Below are 22,593 nucleotides of genomic sequence, written 5' to 3' on the forward strand. Positions count from 1 at the left end.
ACTCTGTAGACTCTCCAATATACTTTAACAATTCAGTTGTTTCTTCAGCAGTCAACACACACACACACACACACACACACACACACACACACACACACACACACACACACAGGCTGTTAGATATAATATCAGAGGATAGTTGTTCCGGGACAAACAAAGCTGTGTATACTCCCAGCATATTGATGTGCATTAACCCATTCTGTTTCTCTCTCCATTCTCTGCTTCAGCTGCCTTAGTAATCGTGTCAGAGGTGGCAGACCAGGCTAATGACAATCTAAAGCAAGGGGTATGTCAGTGTGTATGGGTGTTTCTGTATTTATTTCAGACTACTGTGTGCATTTGTTCATTCAAGTGTTTGCTAGCGGTATACATGACAGCTCAGATTTCAGGTTTTCCCTGTGTAAATCCTTCTTCATTCTGGATGACAACACTATTGTGAGTGAACCCACGTCAATGATCTTGGAGACGCCTGTCTCTTTACTTTCACTGGGCTCTGTTGCCTATTGATTAATGAGAGGGTGAGGAAAGATGATGTCATCAAAAGATCCCAGGTGCATCGTAACAAAGGGTACAGTGTGGGAGAAGACATGACGTATATTTTGAAACACACAAACACCCTCACATAGATCATCCTGAAACAGATCATCTCTCCCGTCTCTCACATAATCCTTACTATCTCTCCTGTCTCTCACATAATCCTTACCATCTCTCCTGTCTCTAACATAATCCTTACCATCTCTCCTGTCTCTCACATAATCCTTACTATCTCTCCTGTCTCTCACATAATCCTTACCATTTCTCCCGTCTCTCACATAATCCTTACCATCTCTCCTGTCTCTCACATAATCCTTACCATCTCTCCTGTCTCTCACATAATCCTTACCATCTCTCCCGTCTCTCACACAATCCTTACCATCTCTCTCGTCTCTCACATAATCCTTACCATCTCTCCCGTCTTCACATAATCCTTACCATCTCTCCCATAATCCTTACCATCCCTCCCGTCTCTCACATAATCCTTACCATCTCACCTATCTCTCACATAATCCTTACCATCTCTCCGTCTCTCAAATAATCCTTACCATCTCTCCCGTCTCTCACATAATCCTTACCATCTCTCCCGTCTCTCAAATAATCCTTACCATCTCTCCCGTCTCTCACATAATCCTTACCATCTCTCACGTCTCTCACATAATCCTTACCATCCCTCCCGTCTCTCACATAATCCTTACCATCTCTCCCATAATCCTTACCATTTCTCCCATAATCCTTACTATCCCTCCCGTCTCTCACATAATCCTTACCAATTTTCCCATAATCCTTACCATCCCTCCCGTCTCTCACATAATCCTTACCATCTCTCCCATAATCCTTACCATCTCTCCCATAATCCTTACCATCCCTCCCGTCTCTCACATAATCCTTACCATCTTTCCCATAATCCTTACCATCTTTCCCATAATCCTTACCATCCCTCCCGTCCCTCACATAATCCTTACCATCTCTCCCATAATCCTTACCATCCCTCCCGTCTCTCACATAATCCTTACCATCTCTCCCATAATCCTTACTATCCCTCCCGTCTCTCACATAATCCTTACCATTTCTCCCGTTTCTCATATCTCTCTTTTTTCCCCTTTTCTCTTTATCTCTCCCTCTTTTACTCAAACACACACTGACTCCCTCCACAAACCCTCTTCACTATCTCCTTCCACTCCCCGTCACACACACAGGATCCCTCTATCTGCTCCACCCCCTTCAGGATCCCTCTATCTGCTCCACTCCCTTTAGGATCCCTCTATCTGCTCCACTCCCTTTAGGATCCCTCTATCCGCTCCACTCCCTTTAGGATCCCTCTATCTGCTCCACTCCCTTTAGGATCCCTCTATCCGCTCCACTCCCTTCAGGATCCCTCTATCTGCTCCACTCCCTTTAGGATCCCTCTATCTGCTCCACTCTCTTTAGGATCCCTCTATCTGCTCCACTCCCTTCAGGATCCCTCTATCTGCTCCACTCCCTTCAGGATCCCTCTATCAGCTCCACTCCCTTCAGGATCCCTCTATCTGCTCCACTCCCTTCAGGATCCCTCTATCTGCTCCACTCCCTTTAGGATCCCTCTATCCGCTCCACTCCCTTCAGGATCCCTCTATCTGCTCCACTCCCTTCAGGATCCCTCTATCTGCTCCACTCCCTTCAGGATCCCTCTATCTGCTCCACTCCCTTCAGGATCCCTCTATCTGCTCCACTCCCTTCAGGATCCCTCTATCTGCTCCACTCCCTTCAGGATCCCTCTATCTGCTCCACTCCCTTCAGGATCCCTCTATCTGCTCCACTCCCTTTAGGATCCCTCTATCTGCTCCACTCCCTTCAGGATCCCTCTATCTGCTCCACTCCCTTTAGGATCCCTCTATCTGCTCCACTCCCTTCAGGATCCCTCTATCTGCTCCACCCCCTTCAGGATCCCTCTATCTGCTCCACTCCCTTCAGGATCCCTCTATCTGCTCCACCCCCTTCAGGATCCCTCTATCTGCTCCACTCCCTTTAGGATCCCTCTATCCGCTCCACTCCCTTCAGGATCCCTCTATCTGCTCCACTCCCTTCAGGATCCCTCTATCTGCTCCACTCCCTTCAGGATCCCTCTATCTGCTCCACTCCCTTCAGGATCCCTCTATCTGCTCCACTCCCTTCAGGATCCCTCTATCTGCTCCACTCCCTTCAGGATCCCTCTATCTGCTCCACTCCCTTCAGGATCCCTCTATCTGCTCCACTCCCTTCAGGATCCCTCTATCTGCTCCACTCCCTTTAGGATCCCTCTATCTGCTCCCCTCCCTTTAGGATCCCTCTATCTGCTCCACTCCCTTTAGGATCCCTCTATCTGCTCCACTCCCTTCAGGATCCCTCTATCTGCTCCACTCCCTTCAGGATCCCTCTATCTGCTCCACTCCCTTCAGGATCCCTCTATCTGCTCCACTCCCTTTAGGATCCCTCTATCTGCGCCACTCCCTTCAGGATCCCTCTATCTGCTCCACTCCCTTCAGGATCCCTCTATCTGCTCCCCTCCCTTTAGGATCCCTCTATCTGCTCCACTCCCTTTAGGATCCCTCTATCTGCTCCACCCCCTTCAGGATCCCTCTATCTGCTCCACTCCCTTCAGGATCCCTCTATCTGTTCCACTCCATTCAAGATCCCTCTATCTGCTCCACTCCCTTTAGGATCCCTCTATCTGCTCCACCCCCTTCAGCTTCCAGCAGCACATCCCTTTCCGCCGCCCTCCTTCTCATTCACAAACAGACAAGGAGAGTTTATTTCTTTCTCCATCTCTCACAGGAAAATCCCTCGTTCTCTCACTCTCCTATCTTTGTCTCTCTCTCGCCCTTTCTCTCTGACACACAGGAGAACTTGCTGCGGCTGGTCCACATTGAGTACAGTGTCAGAGGCAAGAGAGATCTACTCAAGCCAGGAAGGGTGAGATCAGTCTGCCTCTCTCTCCTCTCCATCTCTGGACAGTGTTACTCTGTTCCACAAACATAACATAAACAGTGAATAATAGCAATCTCAGACTGTGGCCTACTAGGATTCCCACACAGGAACTATAAGCCCAGTGATACTACAGTATAGGCAGCCCCTCTTGCTAACATCGTCTCTGTTTCTCTGTGTGTTTGCAGGTGTTTGTGAAGGAAGGCACACTAAGGAAAGTGTCGAGGAAAAGCAGACAGCCCAGACACCTGTTTCTGGTAACTACTACCTGTCTAACTACTATGCTCTCCTTGTATCATTAGAACTATAACTTTCACTATCTGATATTTCAGTTTCACACATGGTGGTTATTCTGATCAAAGAAGGGTGGGGTGTCGTCCAGGCTGGTCGAGGCAATCAGATATAGAGGGAGACATGGCGAGGCAGAGAGTTGCAAAGCGGGGAGGCCTAGAGAGGCAGAATGTATTGGGAGGCAGGAGGACAAGGCTACAGGGCCCCCCCACACCCAGCCAGGGACCTCCCTCTCTCAGGGCTTGTTTTCGAGGGCCCTGCTTACTCACAGGATGTTTGGTGTGGGTTACTGGATGCTGGCTTCCTGTGCAGAGAGGGGACTGACAGGGCTGTGAAGGCCAGACACTCTGTTGGATGGGGGGGAGACATAAAAACACAGTCTTAAGGAAGTAGATGGGCCAGAAGAAAAGTGTATGAATTATTAATGTGACATTAATATATTGTGAAATTCAGTTGTTTCTTCAGCAGTCAAACACACACACTCACACAAATCCACACACAGTAGTATAGACAATAACACTTTTAACACAAATCATCTGAACAATTCAAGAAAGAGAGAATAGGAATCAGAGAGATGGGAGATGAGAGGGAGAAAGGCCCATTGAGGAGCTATTTTCTTTCTCTGCTTCTTCACTTTCCTAGTGTCTTCATGTCTCTCTCTCCATGTGTCTCTCTAAACTGGGTTGTTTATGAGTGATGGTTGAGAGACTGATGTGTGTGTGAGTAACTGGGTAGCTCCTCTGGAGTAGATGGCTGGAAAGGGGCAGCAGGTATAATATATGGGCCTTTAAGGAAAGTCCAAACAGAGAGGATGAAAGCCATCACTCACTTAGTGAAACTGAGGAACAGCGCTCAACAACCATCAAGGCACTGTCATGGTAACCAGAGGGGAGTCTTAGAGAGGAGAGAGCCATGAGTGAAGGAAGGGATTAGGGGAGGATGGAGAAGAGAGAGGTACTGTCACACTGTCTTCCTCTCTTCTACTTGAAACAGAAGAGAGGAAGAGAAACGTGTTGGGAAAGTGAATGTGTTGTAGTTGGGCATCTAATGCATGGTCAAAATGGAGTTGGTTGGTACACATCTCTTGCCTGGGTTCATTTTGAGCAATCTGTATGTGGTGAGTTTGCTACTGAGAGTGAGTGTGTGAGCCTGAGACAGGGTGGCATAGGCCTGCAGTGTGAGCACCACTAGAGGTCACAGTCAGGACTGTAGGGTCACATCCTGTTTTGTCCCTGCTGAGCTTGTGTTGTTGTTGTGGTGGCTGGTTCCAGAACCTCCATCCAGATCAGGCATGCTCTCAGAGCAGCTGGGAAGACGATTCCTGGATGCTGCCTTATGGGCCACACAGGTTTAGAGCAAACATTATGTGTGACCAATGATGTCACCACTTTTGTCCCACACTAAATAAGGCCCTTTAACATAACAGGCTGAAGTTCTGAGGATTACAGTATATTGGGTGTGATGAGCAAATAAACATTGGTGACTTTTTATCATGTAGCCTTTGTTGTGTGTTTACATGGGAATGTCTGCTTTGAGGGGTAAACGTGTAATAATATGGAAATCCAAAGCTGTTTCTGTGCGACTCAGGAGATTCTTCATGAATTGCAAAAGCTTATAGTGCCCCCCTGTGGCATCAGAGTTACACTAGTCAGATAGTTAAATGAGATATACATTTCAGGCTGGCAGTCAGGCTTTCCATGCAAACAATAAGCTATGATTGTAACCATCTGCTTCTGTCTCCACTAGATGAATGACGTGATGCTGTACACCTACCCTCAGCAAGATGGTAAATACAGGCTGAAGAACACTCTCTATCTGTCTGGGATGAAGGTGAGTCCTCCCCCTCCTACAGAGATAACCTTCCCTGACCCTTCACCCCTGACCTCTGGCTCTGTCGTGTCTTGTGTGTGTGCTCACTGTGTGCTGAATGTGCTATGCTGTGCTGTGTGTCCTGTTCTCCCAGGTCAGTATACCTGTCATAGACAACGTGCTCAATGCCCTGAGGATCGAGGTGTCTGACGTCACCATCACCTTGTCAGCCAGGTGAGTCAAAGCAGAGGACACCTGTCTGGGGCTTTGTACAAGGCTTGTCCATTGGTTAGATACAGTATTTATGTACATATGTATAATTATGTGTACAGCCTCAACACATATCTGTTTCTGTGTCCCTAGCTCCTGTGGAGAGAGGGACGACTGGTTCCACACACTGAGTCGGGCCATAGCAGACCATGCTGCAGGCCTGTGTACTTTTGGTGGCCCCTGCAGTGAGGTAATGAGTTCACCCTTGAATGACTCAGTACAGGACATACCATTGAAACTCACTTATGCAAATAAGGCTAATGTTATCGTAACAATGTTTTTATGTGATTGTAACATTGTCGTAGCGCTGTCGTAACATTGAGGTAATGTTGTTGTACCATTGCGGTGACGTTGTTGTGAGAATGTGGTAACATTGTGGTAATGTCGTTTCTCCATGCAGGGACGTGAGAAGCTGTGGATGGCCCTAGGGGAGGCAGCTCCAGTGCTGGTGCCCGTGTCTCATGTGATGATGTGTATGAACTGTACCTCTGACTTCAGCTTGACCCTGAGACGCCACCACTGCAACGCCTGTGGGAAGGTGAGACACACACCTTACTGTAGGCGTCCCTCACTCCTACTGCTGCTTTAGGACCCCTCACTCACACTGCTGTTACAGGACAACATCCTGACCCCAGCCCAACCCACTGTTTTACATTATCCTGCCAGAAAGTCACTCTCTACCTATGCTTTAACACTCCCCGGATCACCCCTCTCTCTCCACTCTCATACCTGTTCTCTCTCTCTATCCAAACCCAGGTTGTGTGTCGTGCCTGCTCCAGGAACAGGTATCCTCTGAAGTACCTCAAAGACAGAATGGCCAAAGTGTGTGACCACTGCTACGCTGAGCTCAGGAAGATAGGTGTCAGTATCTCAGGGGCGTGTGGTAACTCCAGCCCCTGCACCCACCGGGCCAGTCGGCCCCTCTCAGCTGTGTTCCAGAGTCTACAGCCCCCAAGCCTGTGGAGAAGCAGGAAGAGCACCTCCCCTCTCAACCAGGTCTGCAATATTCATCACATTTGACCTTTGACCTATCTTTGTAGTCATGACGTTCTGCACTGATGCAGGCAGCTATGGTAGACCCTGCTAACTTCCTGGCGTTGACCTGTGAGCCTTTGTTACAGGTGGCATTGAGGGCTGAGGACTCTGCCATGAGTGGCAACCTGCAACGGCGTAAGAAGAGCAAGAGGAAGTGGAAGAGGCTGTGGTTCATCCTCAAAGACAAGGTGCTCTACACCTTCACAGCACGTGAGGTGAGGGGGCACAGTCTCCCACACCAGCCCCAAACAGAGACACATACACACACACACACCCTTAATATACTCACATTGTGCCTATACTATACTTAAAAGCTTCTACATAGTCTCTCTGTGCTCTCTTTCTCTTTCTTTTTTTGTACTGTTTATTGTGTGTTTTTGTATCAAGCTTTGTAGCTACCATTTTGAACAAGCAGTATCATTAACAACTGAACTTGTGAATACAATTTAGCAGTTAGTTTCCATGCTTCTCAGAATGTTTTACAAATATCATTGGTATATACAGCTGAATATGTGACTTGTCCCTTATGAATGTCCCTCTCTCTCTCTCTGTCCGTCTCTCCCTCCCTCTCTCTCTTTGTCTCTCTCTCTCTCTGTCTATCGCTCAACACAGGACAAGGTGGCATGTGAGAGTCTGCCCCTGCAGGGTTTCACAGTGAAGCTGACAGAGAGGCCAGAGGGTGAGGAGAGATTCAACGTGTTTCAGCTCTACCACAAGAAGACTCTATACTACACCTTTAGAGCAGATGACCAGCACACTGCCCGCAGGTCAGGATAAATACACACACACACACACACACACACACACACACACAGGTCCATGGTGTTCATGTAGTTCACTTGTGTTTCACAGGTGGGTCAATGCCATGGAGGAGGCCACAGTGTTATAACATCTGCCTGTCTGCACAGACGGACCCTGCTGTGCATCACCTACCTACCTACCTACGCTCCCTGTCCTGGTTTACAGCTGTCCCTCACAATGCCTAAATGGAATATCTATGAAAACGTATCTTCTCTTGAAGGACATTGAATATCATTCTTATAATCCATCCCTTAATGCACTGGACCAATTCTCACTCTGGAAGAATACAAGTCTCTGTGCTGTGCAAGAGCATCTTTGACATGGCTGCCATCTACAGGCAGAAAGAAGATCATGCAGACTCTGTGTGGGGCAAACATCCAAGTGTGAGGTTACTGCTTGGGAGTCTCTAAGGTGAAAACCTCTCAGATGAGTATACTGCATGCCACAACATGCCACAAATTCCGCTCCTGTGTCTAAAAGCTCATAGACAATGTGTTTTTACAACTTTTTCCATTAACAGTCTCCAGTGCCATGTACATTCAGAGACTTATCTTTCCTTTCTGACACTCCTTTTCTACCATGGATGTGTATGTACATAGAACAACTTTCTATGGGTTTTGTTTTTGATATCATAGGCTTTTTGATGCTGTTTAAACAATACCAAGTTAATATGAACAGCTTATGTATTGTATGAGAACATATAATAGTCATGTCATATTTGGAATATATAGTGTAATATTCAATTCCCATATTTTGAAGTGAGATATAATAATGATTTGTAAATACATAACAGAAATGTTATGACATGATGTTACATCATGCCCAATGTATTTTCTGTACTCTATGTAAACATACTTATTTTACACCGTAGGTTTACACCTGTAATAACAATGACAGAATGTCAAATGTTACAGACAGTATTAGTATTATTCAACAAAACATCATTTTGAAGTATATTTCATAGATGAATGTATAGTTTTTAAACATTTTTAAAAGGGTGACTACATTTTTATGGGCCAATAGTCTCCACTTGAATGCAGTGTGTTATGGCTGAAAGAATGTGCCTGCCGTGCCGTTATTATCCTTATTATCATTCATTCACATTATAATTCATCCGTTTTGGGGAGTAGTGAACTGCATGTAGTTTAACTAGTCATTTAAACTTGGTGGTAGTTGAACTAATTAAAATACCTGACAGAAAACAGATTTAACATTCAGTTGATGTTTTCTATTTCCTGTCCAGTCATATGGTCTATCACATTAGATGTTTTCTATTTCCTGTCCAGTCGTATGGTCTATCACATTAGATGTTTTCTATTTCCTGTCCAGTCATATGGTCTATCACATTAGATGTTTTCTATTTCCTGTCCAGTCATATGGTCTATCACAGATGTTTTCTATTTCCTGTCCAGTCATATGGTCTATCACATTAGATTTTTTCTATTTCCTGTCCAGTCATATAGTCTATCACATAATCTACCAGCCCTGTTTAGAGCAATGAAGAGGTAATCTACCAGCCCTGTTTAGAGCAATGAAGAGCTAATCTGGCAGCCCTGTTTAGAGCAATGAAGAGGTAATCTACCAGCCCTGTTTAGAGCAATAAAGAGGTAATCTACCAGCCCTGTTTAGAGCAATGAAGAGGTAATCTACCAGCCCTGTTTAGAGCAATGAAGAGGTAATCTACCAGCCCTGTTTAGAGCAATGAAGAGGTAATCTACCAGCCCTGTTTAGAGCAATGAAGAGCTAATCTGGAAGCCCTGTTTAGAGCAATGAAGAGGTAATCCAGCCCTGTTTAGAGCAATGAAGAGGTAATCTACCAGCCCTGTTTAGAGCAATGAAGAGGTAATCTACCAGCCCTGTTTAGAGCAATGAAGAGCTAATCTGGAAGCCCTGTTTAGAGCAATGAAGAGGTAATCTACCAGCCCTGTTTAGAGCAATGAAGAGGTAATCTACCAGCCCTGTTTAGAGCAATGAAGAGCTAATCTACCAGCCCTGTTTAGAGCAATGAAGAGCTAATCTACCAGCCCTGTTTAGAGCAATGAAGAGCTAATCTACCAGCCCTGTTTAGAGCAATGAAGAGCTAATCTACCAGCCCTGTTTAGAGCAATGAAGAGCTAATCTACCAGCCCTGTTTAGAGCAATGAAGAGGTAATCTACCAGCCCTGTTTAGAGCAATGAAGAGGTAATCTACCAGCCCTGTTTAAAGCAATGAAGAGGTAATCTACCAGCCCTGTTTAGGGCAATGAAGAGCTAATCTGGCAGCCCTGTTTAGAGCAATGAAGAGGTAATCTACCAGCCCTGTTTAGAGCAATGAAGAGCTAATCTACCAGCCCTGTTTGCAATGAAGGGCTAATCTACCAGCCCTGTTTAGAGCAATGAAGAGCTAATCTACCAGCCCTGTTTAGAGCAATGAAGAGCTAATCTGGCAGCCCTGGCAGCCCTGTTTAGAGCAATGAAGAGGTAATCTACCAGCCCTGTTTAGAGCAATGAAGAGGTAATCTACCAGCCCTGTTTAAAGCAATGAAGAGGTAATCTACCAGCCCTGTTTAGGGCAATGAAGAGCTAATCTGGCAGCCCTGTTTAGAGCAATGAAGAGGTAATCTACCAGCCCTGTTTAGAGCAATGAAGAGCTAATCTACCAGCCCTGTTTAGAGCAATGAAGGGCTAATCTACCAGCCCTGTTTAGAGCAATGAAGAGCTAATCTACCAGCCCTGTTTAGAGCAATGAAGAGCTAATCTGGCAGCCCTGTTTAGAGCAATGAAGAGGTAATCTACCAGCCCTGTTTAGAGCAATGAAGAGGTAATCTACCAGCCCTGTTTAAAGCAATGAAGAGGTAATCTACCAGCCCTGTTTAGGGCAATGAAGAGCTAATCTGGCAGCCCTGTTTAGAGCAATGAAGAGGTAATCTACCAGCCCTGTTTAGAGCAATGAAGAGCTAATCTACCAGCCCTGTTTAGAGCAATGAAGGGCTAATCTACCAGCCCTGTTTAGAGCAATGAAGAGCTAATCTACCAGCCCTGTTTAGAGCAATGAAGAGCTAACCTACCAGCCCTGTTTAGAGCAATGAAGAGCTAATCTACCAGCCCTGTTTAGAGCAATGAAGAGGTAATCTACCAGCCCTGTTTAGAGCAATGAAGAGCTAATCTGGCCGCCCTGTTTAGAGCAATGAAGAGGTAATCTACCAGCCCTGTTTAGAGCAATGAAGAGGTAATCTACCAGCCCTGTTTAGAGCAATGAAGAGGTAATCTACCAGCCCTGTTTAGGGCAATGAAGAGCTAATCTGGCAGCCCTGTTTAGAGCAATGAAGAGCTAATCTACCAGCCCTGTTTAGAGCAATGAAGAGCTAATCTACCAGCCCTGTTTAGAGCAATGAAGAGCTAATCTACCAGCCCTGTTTAGAGCAATGAAGAGCTAATCTACCAGACCTGTTTAGAGCAATGAAGAGGTAATCTACCAGCCCTGTTTAGAGCAATGAAGAGCTAATCTACCAGACCTGTTTAGAGCAATGAAGAGGTAATCTACCAGCCCTGTTTAGAGCAATGAAGAGGTAATCTACCAGCCCTGTTTAGAGCAATGAAGAGGTAATCTACCAGCCCTGTTTAGAGCAATGAAGAGGTAATCTACCAGCCCTGTTTAGAGCAATGAAGAGGTAATCTACCAGCCCTGTTTAGAGCAATGAAGAGGTAATCTACCAGCCCTGTTTAGAGCAATGAAGAGCTAATCTACCAGCCCTGTTTAGAGCAATGAAGAGGTAATCTACCAGCCCTGTTTTGAGCCATTTGGAGCATTTTATATCTTTCTTTGCGGCAGGTGACCATATAACTGGACAGTACTCTAAGTGTGATAAGACCAGGGATTGACCATATAACCGGACATTACTCTAAGTGTGATAAGACCAGGGATTGACCATATAACTGGACAGTGTTCTAAGTCTGATAGGACCAGGGATTGACCATATAACCGGACAGTACCCTAAGTGTGATAGGACTAGGGATTGACCATATAACTGGACAGTGTTCTAAGTCTGATAGGACCAGGGATTGACCATATAACTGGACAGTGTTCTAAGTCTGATAGGACCAGGGATTGACCATATAACTGGACATTACTCTAAGTGTGATAAGACCAGGGATTGACCATATAACCGGACAGTGTTCTAAGTCTGATAGGACCAGGGATTGACCATATAACCGGACAGTGTTCTAAGTCTGATAGGACCAGGGATTGACCATATAACCGGACAGTACCCTAAGTGTGATAGGACTAGGGATTGACCATATAACCGGACAGTGCTCTAAGTCTGATAGGACCAGGGATTGACCATATAACCAGACAGTACCCTAAGTGTGATAGGACTAGGGATTGAATCACCTGATTCAGAGTGCTAGCTGTTACATACTCTGAACATTTTCTTCTAACAGCAATTCCCTTACCCATCTTAATAACAATATTATCTATGTGTTCTGACCATGATAAAGCTGCGTCCAACATGACACTTAGTGGTTGTTGTTTATTTCACTACATGTATTCTATTCATCGACAAAGTCAATTGAGGGTCATCAGCAAGCATATATCTTGAACCAAACACAATACATTTAGTTTTAGAAATGTTCAACACTAATTTGTTCATGTCAACCCACTCAGACACCATTCTTAGTTCACTGCTCAGTACATCTGTTAGCTCATTACATTCTGATGCTGCACTATACATTGTAAAGTCATCAGCATACATGACCACTCTTGATTTGTTCATTACTGAAGGCAAATCATTAGTAAAGATAGAGTAGAGTAGTGGGACTAGGCAGCTTCCTTGAGGAACACCACAATGTATATCTTTAATATTTGAAAAGCTACCATTAAAGAACACTTTTTGATTTCTCCAGGATAGATACCATCCAGGATAGAGCTGCATCCTTAAAACCATAACATTTGAGTTGTCCTAGTAACAGTTCATGATCAATTACATCAAAAGCAGCACTGAAATCAAGCAACACTGCACCAACTTACTTCCTTCCTATCATCCATAATCTTTAACCAATCATCTGTCATTTGTGCTAAGGCTGTACTCGTAGAATGCTCTTCTTTGCATGCATGCTGGAAACCCGTTATCATACCATTACATGAGAAATCATCCTTGTACAGATATAATTCTTTCCAATAATTTACTTAACACAGGCAGCAAGCTTATAGGACGACTATTAGGACCAGTGAATGCAGATTTTTTGGGAATAACTTTTGACTCTTTCCAGACGTCTGGGCACACCCCATACATAAAGCACTTATTAAAAATATGAGAGATTGGGGTCGATATTTGGTTAGCTGTAACTCTGTACCAGGTGACTTTTCATCCGAAAGAGACAACAGCATCCTTTCTACCTCTTCCCTTTCTACTTGATGAAATTGGAACCTGCATTGCCTCTCCTTCATGATACAATATTTTATAGATTGTATCAATCTTTTATTTTATTGTAGTGGTGTAACTAACTACTGAAACTACACACTACTTTTTTTGCTAAAATAAATGAAAATATGGGTGAAGTAGGCAATCATTTCCTTTCCTTTTCGGGATCAGACCTGCGTAATTCTCACCTGGAATTTATTTTTTGGTATTTATTTATGTTAACATATGACCCCGACGTGATCTCTTCTTGCAATTTCTAATCATTTACATATAATACTTCTTCACAAAGTAGTTTGGTAGTGAACTACTTTTTTAAAGTAATGTTACTTTCGTGAAATATATATATTTAAGGGTATCTTTAGTGTAGCTTAACGTCTTTCCGTGTCAAGTAATTGGTGGCTTGGTAAACTATCTTTTCAGAGGAGCTTCCTCAACACTACAATTAATTATGTCTTAAGTGCCAATCTCTTCCGGGTAGATGTAAAAAAAAATGCTCGAAACTTAGCAAAGAGAGTCCTATTCATTTATATAACACACATAACATCCTATCACCTTAAATCCATGTGATTCCACTGTGTCTTCTTGCAATCACAAAAGAATATGTGGAGGTGCCATGTTGATGCCTTTTGGCATGCTGTTTTTGCACTGTACTGTACAATTCATTAACAATTAGGTTAATACCATAATCTAAACACTCTCGACTACATTGCATTATTATTGTATATAAATTACACATACAAAATTAGTCTATGAAAAAAAACTGATGCAAAGAAAATGGTAAAACTAAAAATACCTATATTAGTTTTAGCACTAACAGTCAATTTTCAAGAGAAACATTATTTGCCTTGTTTTTATTTTTAGATGCTGATGACATCACTCTTTTCTAATTCTGCTTCTTTGAGATCGTATGTTAACTGACTATCCTGTCAGGCTTGTCGGAGTACATTTTACAGTAGTCTGTTCAAAATGCAGCTTGTCATGCGTATGTCCTGTATATCTGCACTTAGCCAATACATGTGTTCTTCATACCTGTGTTTATGGGTTATGTCAATAGTGTTATGGGATTATACCTCTAACATGCATATAATTCGGCATTGTAAATGTAAATGTTGATGTACAGTATGTAGTTAAAAAGTACAGTAAATAAACTCATCAGAAAATGATTTCCTCTGTACTTAAGACAAACAAAGAAAGAATGTATATTTGATCAGAAACAATAGTGTTGCAATAGATATGACAGAGTTACTGGGACTATATAATAACAAAGTCAGTGGGACAAAGTCATAATAAACAAACTGATATCTGTGCAGGTGGTTCTCGAACCATAGACTGTTAAAGAGTCACTTTAAATTAAGTTAAAACAAACACGTATCCCCTCTCCCTGATATGCAGGTGTATTTGTAGATCAAGAAATGGTTAGGTACACAACACTGTTGGTGCCTGAGCCCTGTCTACTGTCTAGAAATAGCAGTAGACTGAAATAGCCTGAGACCAGACCTGAGATCTGGAGAGGAAAATACCTTAGGTCTTTAGAGGGAGAGAAAGATCTGAGGGGCTGAGCACAGGGCAGGGTGGGGCAGCGGTCAGTTCAGTGTGTGTGTGTTGGTCAGGCACTTGGTTCTTTGTCGTGGGCTGGCTGTGCCTCTTATCCTTGTCCTTGCAATCAAGGACGAGCTGCTCACACCCCACTTATACCCCTCTGTAACCCTTCACCTACTGAGTCGGATTAGAAGTCCACTCCGAATCTTTCTTCTCCGAGGCGTCTTGGAGCAGCATAGGATAAGTTCAATTGCCTGGGTGGTACGAATGAAGGATTATTTCTGGCTGTACGTAATAACATAAAAAACATTCTGGGCTAATAATGTAAGAAATAACACCAAAAAAAATACTGCAAAGTTGCGAAAGAGCTAGAAGCAGAGCTGCCATGTCTGTCGGCGCCATCTTGCTGGCCTGGTGTGGTGGCCTTCATTATTTCTCCCCCATCTGGCAGACATTAGGAGAGAGAGGATAGACAACTTATAATGCAAGCTATAAGATACAACAAGTAATAAAAGACCACATGATGGATTTTTGTAATATTGCGAACCTGTATTTAGTACATCTTACCTGTTTGATGTCAGATGGGTTGACGTTGCTCTCCTGGGACAGAAAACATGAGCGCTGGAACGTTTCCCAGTGGCCAAGGGCAACATTTGTCATCGGTGCCTTATAGTAGGCCTCTAGGCGCAATGTCAGCAAGGACCCGCATTTATGCCTCCACAAAGTGATGTGTCGTTCCCTCCCGATAGCGGAGTGCTCAACACTCTCGACAACTGAACAGTTGATCTAAGTAGGCTGTGAATTTCTTGTACCTGTAAACAGGGTAAAGTAATTGAACAATGTCTTGTACTATTGCATATTGCTGACAAAATAAGGGAAAATGTTTCCCCAAATAACAACATATCCCAAACAAGGACTGGGTAAATTTATATAAGACTAAAACTGACCAGCAAGTCTTGGTTTTATCATTAGAAAATGACTGAACAAAGCACAAGCTAATAGATCACACCTCATTATACTGTTATACTACACTAACCCGGCAACAACTGGGTTGTGTTTTGGCTGCTGATACAGGGGCTCAACCATCTCTTGCCTTGCATAAATTATAACTTCGAAGACAGTCTACTCCACTCTCCTTGCTCCACAGTCACCTCCACACTGCCTGGACTAGGTGGGACGTGTAGAGGAGCAGTTTGCCCCCTAGAAATGCCTTTCCTAATGCTCTCCTCTCTGCCTTGCAGTCATCTGTAATGATGAGGACCAGCCTGACCTCTTCCTCAGGACTTCCTTCAACAGTTGAAGGCCCTCAAAGGTGGTGATGTATGTTTCATAATTAACTACTCCTGGTGCGATTGTGATAACGTACAGAAACCCAAGTCCTTTTGTTCACCCGACCTAGAATACCTCACAATTAAATTCCAACCGTATTACTTCTGTCGTGTCTTTGGCGATGCCGGATTAAGTGATATGACATGCTATTCTATAAAATAATTTCTCCGTAATTAATATTACCTGATTGAGCTAATCATGTAAATGTAATTAACTAGTCCGGGCACCACAAAATAATATTTATAGAGCTGTTATCTTCCGAATAAACTCTTAAAGACCTAGTAATATTTTACATCAATAGCAGTCAATATTAATCATCACCTTAATTCAGTCTCATCTGAAAGTTGTAAATTCTTGGTTCTTCACGAAACCTGGCTAACAAGTTGAATCAGCAATACAAAATTGGGTTTAATTATTTATTTACTAAATACCTAACTAATCACACAGAATTACATATACACATAATTAATCATAACTTCATTACAAATTACATCATAAAGGAAAACGTCCCTAGCAGACGGAGCAGATATGACAGCTGGTTACACAAAAGAAAAGGGCTGGGTTTGAGTGAAAGAGCGGGAAGACTGAGGACCAAAGGGCGAAGCTGTGCTATCGTAAATACAGTATCTTGTGCATTCTAAATTACCGCCCATTTGGAAAAGGAAAATGCAATAAATATTCACTCTGAGCTGCGCTTCGGTAGGTTGGTGGTAGATGGAAGGCCGTGTTGCCAAACCGAGTCCTTTGAAGAATGTCTATGGTGGTCAATTGGATACGTTGTAGTAACGTTGTTGTGTGATAGACGGGATACTCTGTCTGTTCCTTCCTAACCTACGTTTGCAGCTGCTGTTGCTAACTCAACGGCTAGGAGGTATCACTTCTGTAGTGAATAAGAGTTCAAAGTTCATACCATTCGCAACCAAAGCTCACGCTGATGTTGGCTTCGTTCTGTAGTTATTATCTGAACCATTCTGACATCGGACCGTCGTCCTCACATCCTCGGAACAGGAGGTTGTATTATCGTCAAGGCTTTATATAGTGGAGCGAGAAGGGTGTGTCTGAAAAGTTGACTCTTCACAGGGGCGGGCCACTAACCTTATGAAAACCCAATTCTCACATTTTAGAAGCTAAAATCACATTTCATCCCATCACGAATAATTTCATATTCAAACATTTAAATTGAACAACAATTCCATGTGAATCTGATAACTCTGATGTGTGTGTGGACTTTCCTCTGTAGAGTTTTGTCATCTTATCATTGATGAGAATGTCTCAGATGACAACTGAACTGACATCATATTCATTAAGTACCACATATGTTCAATAGGTCGGATTACCAGATTATAGTTAATTTCCCCCCACCTTCTGATGTTCCCAGAATCTCTATATTAACCAAGGGTTTTGAAAATCAAATCAAATCCAATTTTATTTGTCACATACACATGGTTAGCAGATGTTAATGCGAGTGTAGCGAAATGCTTGTGCTTCTAGTTCCGACAATGCAGTAATAACCAACAAGTAATCTAACTAACAATTCCAAAACTACTGTCTTATACAAGTGTAGGGGGATAAAAAAATATGTACATAAAGATATATGAATGAGTGATGTGTTACGGATACCAGTATCCTGTGTGTGTATCCTGTGTTCTTTTCTCTCCTTCTCCCCTCACAGGTGAAAATCATCACTCCCCAATCAGTCACCAATCCAATCATCAATCAGAAGACACACCTCCTCCTGTTTCCTACCCTATCACAGTTCCTTTCCCTTGGTTTAAAAACCCTGTCAGTTGTTTGCTCTAGAGCTCAATCTCTCTGTAAATGCCATGTCTGTAGGTCTCTGTGTTTCACTCTCTCTTTGTGTATTAACCTCTCTTTTGTTTGAGCACCTCCATGGCACTTTGTCCTCACCTGTGAGTATTGTTTTTGGTTATGGTGTTTGTTTGCTGGTGGGAAAAGGGGGAACCAAGACAAGTCGCCCATGGGCATACACTACCCGTAGGTAGACTTTGTTAAATACACTAGTTAGAACTGGGCGGACCACCCACTTTATTTTTGGTTAGTTAGTTAGCTGTTGTTAAAGTAGTCTAGCTTAGGGGTGTTTTTGAATACATATTGTTTCTTTCCTTGGGTCCAGCTCAGCCCCTTTTCCTGCCCCCCCCCCCACCCATTACCGTGTGTTTTCAAATAAACCTTGATTATTTAAAGTGGTATTACATAAAGATGCAGTAGATGATATAAAGTACAGTATATACATATACATATGAGATGAATAATGTAGGGTATGTAAACATTATATTAGGTAGCATTGTTTAAAGTGGCTAGTGATATATTTTACATCATTTCCCATCAATTCCCATTATTAAAGTGGCTGGAGTTGAGTCAGTGTGTTGGCAGCAGCCACTCAATGTTAGTGGTGGCTGTTTGACAGTCTGATGACCTTGAGATAGAAGCTGTTTTTCAGTCTCGGTCCCAGGTTTGATGCACCTGTACTGACCTCGCCTTCTGGATTATAGCGGGGTGAACAGTGGCTCGGGTGGTTGTTGTCCTTGATGATCTTTATGGCCTTCCTGTAACATTGGGTGGTGTAGGTGTCCTGGAGGGCAGGTAGTTTGCCCCCGGTGATGCGTTGTGCAGACCTCACTACCCCCTGGAGAGCCTTACGGTTGTGGGCGGAGCAGTTGCCGTACCAGGCGGTGATACAGCCCGCCAGGATGCTCTCGATTGTGCATCTGTAGAAGTTTGTGAGTGCTTTTGGTGACAAGCCGAATTTCTTCAGCCTCCTGAGGTTGAAGAGGCGCTGCTGCGCCTTCTTCACGATGCTGTCTGTGTGGGTGGACCAATTCAGTTTGTCTGTGATGTGTATGCCGAGGAACTTAAAACTTACTACCCTCTCCACTACTGTTCCATCGATGTGGATAGGGGGGTGTTGTAACATCAGTAGGGTAGAGATTGGAAAAGGGGGGGAAGAGGTATTTATGACTGTCATAAACCTCCCCCCAGGCCAACGTCATGAGACTTCCCAAGAGAATTCTTTGGTAATAGTCACAGCCATGTATATTCCCCCTCAAGCCGATACCACGATGGTCCTCAAGGAACTACATTGGACTTTGTGCAAACTGTTGACCACATATCCTGAGGCTGCATTTATTGTAGCTGGGGATTTTAACAAAGCAAATCTGAGGAAAATGATACTGAAGTTCTACTAACACATTGACTGTAGTACTCGCGCTATTAAAATGCTTGATCACCGATAATCCCCCTTTTGGGATGCCTACAAGACCCTCCCCTGCCCTCCTTTCGTTAAATCAGATCACAACTCCATTTTGCTCCTCCCTTCCCAAAGGCAGAAACTCAAACAAGAAGTACCTGTGCTAAGGTCTATTCAACGCTGGTGTGACCAATCAGAATCCATGCTTCAAAATGGACTGGGACGCGGACTGGGATATGTTCCGGGTAGCCACTAAGAGTAACATTGACATATACACTGACACGTTGCGTTCATAGGGAAGTGTGTAGGGGATGTTGTTCCCACTGTGACTATTAAAACCTACCCAAACCAGAAACCGCAGAAAGACTGCAGCATACACGCAAAACTGAAAGTGCATATCACCACATTTAACCATAGCAAGGTGACTGTGAATATGGTCAAATATGGAAGGAATAACTACACTGTTTATAAGGCAATCAAACAGGCAAAATGTCAGTACAGAGACAGAGTGGAGTTGCAATTCAACGACTCAGACGTATGTTTCAAGGTTTACAGACAATCACGGATTACAAAGGGAAAACCAGCCACGTTGCGGATACCGACGTCTTGCTCCCAGACAAGCTAAACACCTTCTTCGTCCGCTTTGAGGATAACACAGTGCCACCAAGTTCATCAGCATACACATCAACTGCTATCTTAAATGGTCCACCCACACAGACCGTGTTAGGTCTGTGTGGGGAAGAAGGCGCAACGGCGCCTCTTCAACTTCAGGAGGCTGAAGGTATTTGGCTAGGCCTCTAAAACACTCACAAAAGTTTGTAGATGCACAATTGAGAGCATCCTGTCAGGCTGTATGACCGCCTGGTATGGCAACTGCACCACCCGCAACCGCATGGCTATCTAGAGGATGGCGCGGTCTGCCCAACGCATCACCGGGGGCACACTGCTTGCCCTCCAGGACACCTACAGCACCCGAAGGCACAGGAAGGCCAAAAAGATCATCAAGGACATCAACCACCTGAGCCATGACCTGTTCACCCCTCTACCATCCAGAAGGTGTTACAGGTGCATCAAAGCTGGGACCGAGAGACTGAAAAACAGCTTCTATCTCAAGACCATTAGACTGTTAAATAGCCATCACTCGCCGGCTACCACCCGGTTACTCAACCCTGCACCTTAGAGGCTGCTGCTCCAAGTACATAGATATGGCATCACAGGTCACTTTAATCTTGTTTACATACTGCTTTACTCATTTCATATGTATATACTGTATTCTATTCTACTCTATTTTAGCCAATGCCACTCCGACATTGCTCGTCCTAATATTTATATATTTCTTAATTCCATTCTTCGACTTGTAGATGTGTGAATTGTTAGATACTACTGCACTGTTGGAGTTAGAAACACAAGCATTTCTCTACACCCACAATAACATCTGCTAAATATGTGTATGTGGCCAATAAAATTTGATTTGATAAAATTGTATTTTATTTGAAACTGTGACCATGGAGATAGACCTCTGCACTTGTCTAGTAGGGCACACAGGAGCTCCATGCAAGCGCCAGCCTGCTGTGGTCCAGTTATACAAATACCTACAAACACTGGAGGGCTGAGTTGCTGAAGATACAGGAGGTAAAATAGTGGCTATTTTATTTTTGTTTATGGTTAGACAATCATTTTCATGTGAATATTTGATGTACCAAAGCAGAGTGCTGAAGTTGATTAAATACTGTATTTCTTACAGCAGCAATACCTCTGGATTTTCTGCAGCCACTGAGACAGCCAAGTCAGTCAGTAGATGCTGAATGAGCAAAACAGACACATGGATTTGCTTTCATTGCTCTGTATTGCTGTATAACATTTAGCTACCTTGCGATTTATTTGCCGACCTGTGCCTGTTGTTTGGCGATGCTTCTCCCACTTCGGAGTGCATATCCATGGGCGCTTTTGATAAGGAATGTTGTTTGCGTGGCCTAGCGGTGCCCAATTAATAATAAAATCCAATTGTTAGATGCAACCACCCTCCTGAATCAAAACCAAACATGGATGTCAATGTCTGCGCTCGCACCGACGCTTCATTCTTCTTCCTGACGTGGGAAAACGTTGCCAAAATGGCATAGGTACGGGCCAGCAAATATCTTGCACGCCTCTCCAATGGTATGCCCTAAGACATGTTGTTACTGTTAAAATGACTGTACTTACTGTTATTAACTGTATACATGACAACAAGCTATGTAGGACTAGCAGTAACCCTATAGCAGGCCTATTATTACCCATTTTTATTTCAGACAGAGATAAGAAATTAATAGATTGGTTTATTGCGTATTTCTCTCTCTTTTCACATGGTGATTTGCATCAAGTGAATTGTGACAGGAGTCATCAGGCCTCAGGCCCTCCGGCAAGGGAGAAACAGAGATCGGGAAACAAGGTGGTTAGAGGGAGCATGCCTTGGACTACACAGTAGGCTACACCTACAGACTGAAATGGTTATTCACTCACCACTTCTTTGCTGATTTTCCTTGGGCTGGTCATTGCATGCCTCATCTGTACTCATCTTTGTGTTTGCCAATCGTGAAATCTGACAAGTAAGAGTAATATTCAGCATATTGTTAACATAAATAAGTACAGTATAATGACTTGCACTTTTAACACCTGAATTTTAATCATCCTTTCCCCGTTATCTACATTTAATGTCTTCTCAGATTATACTTTCACTTATCCAGTTATTTTACATTGCTGCAGACTCCATTTACACATTTAGCAGTGAACATTTAGAAGTCTACACTCTATCCAGACGAAGAGAAGGACAAGAAGGCGTAGCCACTTTGACTATTAGGATGTTCCCTTATTTCGTTAGTTTGTCACTCACTGTTTACTAACTGGGGGTTGGAGTTGCACAGGTGCAGCTTGCATTTGTGACTGGAAGCTGTTTGATAGTCACACATACGCCCACACCACAGCAGCCTTGTATTTGGATGAAAGAAAAGCAGAGTACATTAAAATCTTGAATTGAGTAGCTTAGTCATTCAAGTCATTTCCCTTGTTTTTTATTAACAAAGCCCTATCTCCACACATCTTGGAGTAGGTTTGCTACAGAATGTCTCTTTTTTTTCATCACGCAGACTTTTGCTATTCTAGGCCCTATCTCAAATGGACCCCTAGACCCTATGCACTTGTAGAGATCTGAGGATATTTGATTGGTAGATGCAATATGATGAACCTTCAAACTAGCCTATCAGGGGATAACAAGGTGGAGCTACTACCATATTGATTGCACCTGCCAAATAATTTCAGAACTCCACAAGTGCATAAGGTCGGGGGTCCATTTGGGACTGGGCCCTAGTCTGAAACCAGTCTCTCCAATTGTGGACCCAGATGCTTTCTATACTCTTGCCTGAAAACGTTTTGATCAACCGAACTACAATTTCTGTT

General features: G+C 43.6%; 1 protein-coding gene across 4 annotated transcripts in view; it reads left to right on the forward strand.

Annotated features, from left to right (window-relative positions):
- LOC135540143 (FYVE, RhoGEF and PH domain-containing protein 5-like) overlaps positions 1 to 18,138 on the forward strand; it is a 74,126-nt gene extending 55,988 nt beyond the window's left edge. For 2 of the 4 annotated variants that reach the window (XR_010455716.1, XR_010455718.1), the window contains exons 10-22: positions 228 to 286; positions 3,394 to 3,465; positions 3,666 to 3,734; positions 5,515 to 5,598; positions 5,732 to 5,811; positions 5,941 to 6,037; positions 6,248 to 6,385; positions 6,604 to 6,843; positions 6,969 to 7,097; positions 7,495 to 7,649; positions 7,735 to 8,094; positions 15,866 to 15,944; positions 17,626 to 18,138. Coding sequence is in view for 1 of the 4 variants with exons in the window: in XM_064966562.1 (XP_064822634.1) it covers positions 228 to 286; positions 3,394 to 3,465; positions 3,666 to 3,734; positions 5,515 to 5,598; positions 5,732 to 5,811; positions 5,941 to 6,037; positions 6,248 to 6,385; positions 6,604 to 6,843; positions 6,969 to 7,097; positions 7,495 to 7,649; positions 7,735 to 7,771 (1,160 nt within the window). In the remaining 3 variants the exon portion in view is untranslated. Of the gene's footprint in view, positions 1 to 227; positions 287 to 3,393; positions 3,466 to 3,665; positions 3,735 to 5,514; positions 5,599 to 5,731; positions 5,812 to 5,940; positions 6,038 to 6,247; positions 6,386 to 6,603; positions 6,844 to 6,968; positions 7,098 to 7,494; positions 7,650 to 7,734; positions 9,297 to 15,865; positions 15,945 to 17,625 lie in introns of those variants that run through there. The other 2 variants (XR_010455717.1, XM_064966562.1) reach the window with 2 other exon arrangements.
- The last annotated feature ends 4,455 nt before the right edge of the window (positions 18,139 to 22,593 follow it).

The sequence above is a fragment of the Oncorhynchus masou genome, chromosome 5 (assembly GCF_036934945.1).
Source record: "Oncorhynchus masou masou isolate Uvic2021 chromosome 5, UVic_Omas_1.1, whole genome shotgun sequence".
Taxonomy (NCBI): Eukaryota; Metazoa; Chordata; class Actinopteri; order Salmoniformes; family Salmonidae; genus Oncorhynchus; species Oncorhynchus masou.